Source organism: Halictus rubicundus, chromosome 11 (genome assembly GCF_050948215.1).
Source record: "Halictus rubicundus isolate RS-2024b chromosome 11, iyHalRubi1_principal, whole genome shotgun sequence".
Classification (NCBI taxonomy): Eukaryota; Metazoa; Arthropoda; class Insecta; order Hymenoptera; family Halictidae; genus Halictus; species Halictus rubicundus.
This window is the reverse complement of record NC_135159.1, coordinates 7,947,376-7,955,509: the sequence shown is the minus strand read 5'-3', so window position 1 is coordinate 7,955,509 and position 8,134 is coordinate 7,947,376. Positions and strand designations below refer to the sequence as shown.

At 33.7% G+C, this 8,134-nt stretch overlaps 3 protein-coding genes across 4 annotated transcripts; 2 read left to right on the top strand and 1 right to left on the bottom strand.

Moving 5' to 3' along the window:
* The first annotated feature begins 89 nt into the window (after nucleotides 1-89).
* LOC143359385 (uncharacterized) lies at nucleotides 90-1,176 on the top strand. 2 transcript variants are annotated; one of them, XM_076797302.1, is made up of 5 exons: nucleotides 90-258; nucleotides 347-481; nucleotides 654-761; nucleotides 829-908; nucleotides 995-1,176. In XM_076797302.1, the coding sequence occupies exons 1-5, from the start codon at nucleotides 189-191 to the stop codon at nucleotides 1,127-1,129; spliced, it is 528 nt and encodes a 175-aa protein (XP_076653417.1). In that variant the 5' UTR covers nucleotides 90-188; the 3' UTR covers nucleotides 1,130-1,176. The 2 variants fall into 2 exon arrangements, with proteins under 2 accessions (XP_076653417.1, XP_076653418.1); XM_076797303.1 differs by having other exon boundaries at nucleotides 102-252.
* A 388-nt stretch (nucleotides 1,177-1,564) lies between these two features.
* LOC143358795 (uncharacterized) lies at nucleotides 1,565-6,858 on the top strand. The gene is made up of 6 exons (XM_076796250.1): nucleotides 1,565-1,798; nucleotides 2,112-3,641; nucleotides 3,716-4,157; nucleotides 4,233-4,448; nucleotides 4,547-4,776; nucleotides 4,852-6,858. Exons 2-6 carry the CDS (start codon nucleotides 2,122-2,124, stop codon nucleotides 4,976-4,978), a joined length of 2,535 nt encoding a protein of 844 aa, XP_076652365.1. The 5' UTR covers nucleotides 1,565-1,798; nucleotides 2,112-2,121; the 3' UTR covers nucleotides 4,979-6,858.
* A 133-nt stretch (nucleotides 6,859-6,991) lies between these two features.
* On the bottom strand, nucleotides 6,992-7,907 carry Pole4 (DNA polymerase epsilon subunit 4). Its single transcript, XM_076796257.1, has 2 exons — nucleotides 7,394-7,907; nucleotides 6,992-7,303 (listed from the first exon to the last, which is right to left on the bottom strand). Exons 1-2 carry the CDS (start codon nucleotides 7,628-7,630, stop codon nucleotides 7,163-7,165), a joined length of 378 nt encoding a protein of 125 aa, XP_076652372.1. The 5' UTR covers nucleotides 7,631-7,907; the 3' UTR covers nucleotides 6,992-7,162.
* Nucleotides 7,908-8,134: the final 227 nt, after the last annotated feature.

The window sequence follows — 8,134 nt, the reverse complement described above, 5'->3', positions numbered from 1 at the left end:
TTAGCTTCCCGCGTGTATAGTACGCTTCGACTATGTATTGTATTATGATATAGGTGTACTAGATTTTAGCAACTAGAAGATAAGCGATGGATTAATATAATGGCGATTATCTGTATCAGATAAGACATTTCTAAATCACTGATCAACGTCCAGTATCAAACGTAGTGAAGCAAGGAGTGTCTGTCAAAATGAAGGAAATCTGTTTGAATATACTTTTAATTGCGATTGTGTGTAGCATACCTTTAATATTAGGTAATTGTACATATACATGCAATTATTTATTCAAGCTCTATAGAAGTTATGAAAATGATATTAAAAGTTTATTTGTAATGTGATTTATTCATAGCTATTGATGAACTGTCACTTATTGATATGAGTAGAGCATACTGCTTTAAATTCAGTTGGGCAGCAATAGATGACACTGAAAAAAATAATTGTACAGGACAACACGGTGTTCCTTGTATTAAACCATTCTACACAGGTAATCATTATCAGAATTAATAATGTTCTATGAAACTGCCCAAGAACGCATTAATGGAATCACTTTCTATCTAAATATAACGTTACATAGAATATACTGCTGCATTCGAGAGAATCCATAGGAGTGCAAAAGACATTCTTAAAGTTGAAAATTTCAAATTAACACATTTCAGATTCTGTAAACATAACTCAACTCTGGATTGAGAAGAATGCAACTAACTTCTGTCCCCTGCCAGCTGCTGGTGTTTGTATAAAATATACTACAACATACAATAACGAAAGTAAGGTATTTATATAAGCTAAAAGAATGAAAAATATAAAATTCTAACAAACCAAATTTAATTGTAGTTGTGAATGAATCTTTCTTTTGTGGCAAAGTAACAGAGAATAAGGATACAGTTATAACATCAGGATGCTATCAAAAAACAGTAAGATAGTGTTATATTAATTAAAAAATCTTTATTAGAACTTTTCTATTAAATTTAATTCACGGCATTAACACTTTCTTTTATAGAAAGATGGTTATACAACCGAAGTCTGTACTTGCCGGTCTACATATGGAACAATACCTTGCAACGCATCAGTTTCAATAAAATATTCTAACTTTATATTACTAATAATTTTCTTCGTTCACGCTTATAAATATTAATTAATCAATCGATGACATCTGGAAATAAAATTGTACAATACTATTGCGTAATCTCTTTATTAATATAAATTAAATAGATATGAACAAATTGAAGAGTACATGCGCAGTTAAAAAACTTAACGCGAAATTTTCTAAAAAAAAGAGTTTCAAATTTGAATTTTCGGATGAGGCAGTAGTGCCAAATACGTTCCGTGCATTCTAGTTACAAAAGTACACTCTTTTATTCAGTAACCTTTTACAATAGTGTGCAAGTTTATATGTTCAATTATTTCCTCAAAACGAGTAAAAAGAGCAAAATTTCAACTAAAACTCTATTCCGATCATTTTAAATTAATAATCCATTCGAAACCATAAGGATTTAGTATAGTAATTGGATACTCGTTTGCTAGTAACTTTTTGCAACAGTGTGCAAGTGAACTTGCGCCTATGTGAGTGCGCACGGACGCGCGTGTACAGAAAGAAAACTATTTATGTGATCCGTTTATGAATCCGATGGTAGTGCGGACCACGACAAATACAGTGACTGATTTTCTATAAACCGCATGGTATATAATTTCAAACTGCACATATCTCGGAAACATAGTATTTATCATCGAACGTGTTCAGGACCTGTGTGTTTCGAATACAATGTAACCCGAGTAATCAACGTTAACATACTCGCCGATCAAAGTGAGTATTACATCGTTACACCTGCTGCAATCTCATAGGGGAATATTTGTTTTAGGTTATTAAACCATATAAAATCAATCCTTGAAATTATTTCATCAGCGTTCGAATGCTTCTACATTATTCTCATATCCCACACGAAAACAATTCCAACATTTCGAAACTTCTTCAAAAAGAATAACGAAAATCCCAATAAGAAACTCTCGTGCTTCTGATAAAACATAATGTCTCTCTAAAGTATTGTCTTTTATTTCATAATACAAAAATATAGTATACATACAAACGTTTTTTTATATATAAATATCATTTTTTTTAGAAATTGCAACATGGCGGAACAGCAACAATCACCCCCAGGCTTCAAGCGTATGTCTCTAGATAAAATCATTGAGACCATGACCACTGATTTAGAAAATTCCAATGGTCACTATCTCCAGTTTGGCATAAACTCACAGCAAGCTACGTCTCACAATTGGGGAGACTACTCTTCGGGCCAGGCGAGGCACTATATTACCAATCAGGCACCACATACTAATTCTCCCGCAATGCAATCAGTGCCTCCAATGAATGCTCCTCTTTATATGCAGGATATGCCGAATTACGATTCTTCTACAGATTCTATTTATTTCCCATCGCAAACCGTAAATCATTTAGGTATAAACGAGAACAATGACCTGATAGGTACCATTGATGTTGGCGGAGGCAATTACATTAACGTGATATATGGAAACGCTTCTCAAATCATGGCAGAACAATGTCAGCTCTCAAATATAACGTCGTACAGAACGCAGAACATAATTGACAGAGAGTACGGTCTTTTTAATGATAGACACATTACGGTACCATCTGATTTGCGAACGCAGAACTTTAATGGGAAACAGTTGATTGATAATTTGGTTGGTAACTGGGCACCAAACCAGTCTGGCACATATAGTCCTTTTGGTAGCTCTCCAAATGTGACGCCAATACCGCAATCATCTTCAGATGTCAGAGAACCAGAAGAATTGCCTCGAAGCTCTGTAGAATCTCAACATAAAAAGCCTCGTGCAATAGCAGAGGTGAAACCCATGCGACCATCTTATTCGGATGTCCTGACAAAATCTGCCCCAGCTCCACCGTCTCCTTTAACTGTTCCATTAATAAAACCAAAATCCGAATCTGTTAACAAGAAGATTTCTAACAAAAACTCGAAGAACAAATCGAAATCTGCTGTCCTAAAGAGACAAAATTCATCTGGAAGCGACGATCATAATTCTCCAAAGCTGCAAGCGCCGCGAAAAATTTTGGAGAAAAACAACTCGAATCTTCCAAGACGTTGGGTGTCATTAGACAACCTTGGTCTGCAAACTGAATCTCATGAGATAAATGCCTTTGATAGATCCAATCAATTCGAAAAGAAAAAGGTATCCAAAACATTTAGAAAAGCAGAAAAAGGAGAAGCGCTGAACAATTCGAAAATTCCGAACAGCAATTCTAAATCTATTGGAAATATTCCAAAACGACCGATACAAATAAATAATAATTTGAACACAATAAATACTTCCAGTCAAACTATTTCCCTTGAAAAGATAGAGAAGAATCAGCAAGTCTCGAATAAAACGTGTAAGGAGGAGAAGAAGGTCGTTAAAGAGAAGAATTCAAAACGTTTTCAGGCTGAGAAAACACAGCAAATTAAAAAGGCTCAAAGAAATCGCAGAAGAGAGAACAGAGAATCTCCGGTGAAAGATTTGTGTAAAAATTTAAATAAATATGCCAGTCGTTGGTGTAAAATTGGATTGAAAATATTTCATTGGTTGTTACACTTAGTATCAGATGTAGTTAGCATGAGTGCCAATCTTATTGTTCAGCTGTAAGTAATTCAGAACACAGAGGTATATTTTATTATGAACCACATCTATAAACATAAGTTTCTTTTTGTTTCAGTGGTAAATGTGGATGGTACCACACTATACTTTATTTGAAATATCTGTGGGTTTACTTAGCGATGACATTCTCCAAGATTCGTATTTTAAATGCTGTCGGTAGACAGTTAGACAACTGGTTTGGGAATAGCAAGTTCGCATTCTGGCGTAAGATAAGAGCAAAAAGTGAAGAGAAAGAAGAAAACAGCAATTGGATACGAGGTGGTCTTGAAACTAACATTGCACTACCTAGTACCGGTGAAGAAGCCATGAAGAGATTATTAGCTTGTAAAGGGAAGGACCCGTACAGTATACTTGGTGTCACGCCAACGTGTTCAGATGATGACATCAAGAAATATTACAAGCGACAAGCGTTTTTGGTTCACCCTGACAAAAATAACCAACCAGGTGCAGAGGAAGCATTCAAGATACTCGTCCGTGCGTTCGATATGATTGGTGAACCGGTAATCTTTCACATTTGTTGCTAAAAAAGCTACAATGATTTGTAATGTGATTATACCATATTTTCCATGTCGTAGGAACGTAGACAAGCTTTTGATCAAACCAGACAAGTAGAAGCAGCTTGGGGCGATCTGAGTGATTTGCTTTCCCAGTTCCATAGGAAAATGGAACAGGCAGCAAACACTATAAGGTGCACAAACTGTGGTCTGAGGCATAAAAGGATCCCCACGCAGCGTCCCTGCTACGCAGCAAGGTTCTGTGCTCAGTGTAAAATACGTCACAGTGCAAAAGAGGTATATGTCAACAATAACTACTTTTAACACGACACGAGGGACGGATGAGGATTAAATGCAAAATTAAATGGTAAATGTATTATTTAAATTTTGAACAGGGAGATATTTGGGCAGAGTCTCGTCTCATGGGTTTTCTGTGGCATTACTACGCCTGCATGGAGGGAGCAGTGTACGATGTCACCGATTGGGCAGCTTGTCAAGCTGGTAATTTGAAACATCTCAGAGCAAACACGCATAGCATCCAGTACAGAATCGTTCTGGGTCAGCGACCGCTATCGCAGACGACTAATTGCAGCAAAAAGCGACAGCAAATAGACTCAAACACGAGGTATCAAAGCTTCAAATTTTTATAAAGTACACGAAACAGACTCATCAGTTTCATTCGAATTTGTTTGTTTAACAGTGAAGCAGATTTCGAGGATTTTTTAAATAATTTGTACAATCACAGTAAGTCCGGAACTTCAAGCGCACCAGGAGACCAGAACTCCTTTAGAGATTGTAAGCGACGTAAAACTAAACGTAAGAAGTAAAATGTACGGCAACCTGCTGCTTAATCTTTTAGTATCCTTTGTGTATGATTACACTTACACAGGTAATCTCTGATGGACTTTCGTATTTTCGAAAACAAATGTTGACGATATTCAGTGACTCCTAGCACAATGTACGAATTATATTAGAAACAGTTTTAAGGAGGATTAAATTTGTTAAAAGTGAAATTTATTTTAAAATACAATTTCGGTAGATTAATTTTGGACTTGAATGTTGGGAAAATTCTACGTAGAATTTGTAGTACAGATGGAAAATCGGGGAAGAGACGTATCGAGAAATTAATAATACTGTCCGACAAACTTTAATTTCTTGTTTTTCGGCATTTTAATAAACAGTAGACGATTCTTATACAGAAACTACTTTCAGATTCGTGTTCGGCGTATCAAAAAACTATAAGAATCGTCTACTGGTTATCAAAACGTAAAGTTGGCGGTGTTGGACAGTGCAATTAATTATGACACTTGTTGATGCATAAATAGTCCTTTAATTTAACCTAAATATAATACTCATTATTAATATTATAGTAGTATTTGAACATAATGTGCAAACCGAAGCTATAATAATGAATTAACTCTAATTTCAATGAAACTGAAAAGCAATGAAACAAATTTAGAACTTGTATATCATAAACTATCAATTCTACCTGTAGGATACGAACATGCAGAACCTTTTTATTATTTTACTATATGGATTTTTATAATGTATGCTTTGAATATGTTCATTTTTTCAATCGCAGTCGAAATAGTAGCTTCTCCACGTGTAATTGATGTATATATTAATAATGATATACAAACGATAACCCGCCTTCGCTGATATATGTTCCCGCATCGTCATTGTTTACCGTGAGCCATGATCTCTGAACATTTATAATTGGTAGCCTATTAAAAGTTAAATAATTGGCGTTATATATAAAGTAAGACTGATTTTTATCTTTCTGTGTTACGAATAAGTTGTATACTAGATAGACATGTTTCAAATACTCTATTTCGTGTTCTCTGGCATGTGAATCAAGGAAATCAATGAATTTATTCTTCTTAAATTGCATGTGACTGCTGTAACTACTGTTTAAATTTCATCTTGCAGGTAACATTGTCCAACAACAATTTTATATTTCGATTTCCAATGAGCACTAATTTAAAAAGTTAAAAAAAAAACAAACATTCAGACATACTTAAACAATTGTTTAGTAAATCCTGTAAGATACCGTCAGTCACCAAATTAACAAATTTTTTAAATTGAGAATTTTTCGCGCTTCCACCATAAAAGTTATGCAAATACTTATTACGTAGAACGATTCTATAGACTCTCCCAAACACAATAGTGTAATTTTAGATAACTTTCAAGATATTTAGGTATGTTTAAACAATATTTAAAGAAAGGAATACAACGCAGATTATATTCAGTTTTTGATCGAGGGAATAAAATCCATCGGAATTGATAAAAATCGCCTATTGACTATCAAAACTCAAAATTAGTGTTGGACAGTGTAATTATAATGTACAAATTTCATTCTGCATCATACAAGGTACACTACAAACTAATACAATTAACGAAAGTAAGTAAAATATCTGTAAAAATGTATGAATGTGTTATACAAAAGTTTACTTATATATTTTATTTGTATAATAACGAAAATTGTACAATTCTTTGTATGTGCAGATGAAATTATATAAATGTGTATTTGGCGAGTTTTATAACGAAAGGTACACTTTAAACGAACAGCTTATAGATTTTCGCATAAGAATAGCAAAATATTTTCGGCCAATATTGTTGTCTCCATTACTAAAAAAAAAAAACATAACAACTATGTTTTTCGAGCTTAAGAGGTCGTAATAAAGCACCTTTATGTAATTTTCATGCACACTTTGTTTTATTTGATGAAGTTCTGAGTGAATTAATACAGCAAAATTCTAAAGGAATTCGAAGATTATTTTTACTTAATCAAACGAAGTGTATTGTAACGTCAAACACGCGATTCGATTATGTAAATTTGAAGCAAATAAACATTATCAAATTAACTCTTTTTATATATTTACATATGTATATGTGTGTGTGTGTATATATATATTTTTTTTAATATCTAAATCTCTGTTTTCATAGAAAAATATATCATAAAGCATACATTAACACTATGATTATGTTACATGTCATTTAAAAATTAAATATTAATTCAGCATCCCTTCTAAAAATACAAGTGCATCAACATTGTTGATTGCACTCTCTATATCTCGTTTTTGTATTGTCTTTTTCTTCATCTGTGCTGTGTATTTGTAGGATTCTTTGGCGAGGGAATCGATAAAAAGTTCCTGTAACAAAGATAAATTGACATTAGAAAAATTAACGTAGAATAACCATGATTAATAAATTGATCGATTTGAAAAATATATTGGAAATACCGTGGACTTCGCGATGAGGAAAACAGCTTCCTGATTGATTATGTGCACTTCAGGATCCATTTTTATTATGGTTTTTATCCTGCCTAATGGCAACTTTATTAGTTTCTCTTTCTGTTCTTCATCAGTGCGAATATTATTCTCGACTTCTTCCTGAGAATCTTGAGAATTTTCTGCTCCAGTACTGACATTACTTTCGTTCAAATCTTCGTCGTTCCCATCGTTTTTAAAATTCGCCATATTCAAATTAGTTCAGACGGAAAACAGTGTTCTAACCTGTCTTGATCTCCAACATTCAAGATGTGATGATTGGTGGGGAATTTTCAGATTGGTTTACATATATTTACCTACCAGAACCTACATACTTATGAACACACATACAAACATACCAATATTTACTTCTGTATTGTACAATTTGGCGCTCCAAATCAACCATTGAATATGACTACATAGTACAACATACACCGAACACGTACAGAATACCATAAGCGAGACACTTGTTGGAACTTGTACGTACCTCCGAAATTTTTAATCGACTTACAGATTGTGTTGCAGTTTCTTTATCTTTTATGCTGGCCTTCTGGAAGAAAAAGAATGGAGAGATTGAAAAGCTCGGCGATATTTGAAACGAAATATGGTAGAGGAAACGGTGTTTGATAAATATACGCAATTTCATAAACCGAGTAATACTTGAATTATTTTTACTGTTTCGTGTAACTGAATATTCTTGCAGATTTACAGTAA

Excerpts from the sequence above, each read along its gene's own strand:
- LOC143358795 (XM_076796250.1), top strand. The coding sequence starts at position 2,122 with ATGGCGGAACAGCAACAATCACCCCCAGGCTTCAAGCGTATGTCTCTA. Across the intron at positions 4,158-4,232 it reads TCGATATGATTGGTGAACCG|GAACGTAGACAAGCTTTTGA; the intron begins GTAATCTTTCAC and ends TCCATGTCGTAG. Across the intron at positions 4,449-4,546 it reads TACGTCACAGTGCAAAAGAG|GGAGATATTTGGGCAGAGTC; the intron begins GTATATGTCAAC and ends AATTTTGAACAG.
- Pole4 (XM_076796257.1), bottom strand. The coding sequence starts at position 7,630 with ATGGCGAATTTTAAAAACGATGGGAACGACGAAGATTTGAACGAAAGT. Across the intron at positions 7,304-7,393 it reads TCCTCATCGCGAAGTCCACG|GAACTTTTTATCGATTCCCT; the intron begins GTATTTCCAATA and ends TCTTTGTTACAG.
- LOC143359385 (XM_076797302.1), top strand. The coding sequence starts at position 189 with ATGAAGGAAATCTGTTTGAATATACTTTTAATTGCGATTGTGTGTAGC. Across the intron at positions 482-653 it reads TATTAAACCATTCTACACAG|ATTCTGTAAACATAACTCAA; the intron begins GTAATCATTATC and ends AACACATTTCAG. Across the intron at positions 762-828 it reads TACAACATACAATAACGAAA|TTGTGAATGAATCTTTCTTT; the intron begins GTAAGGTATTTA and ends ATTTAATTGTAG.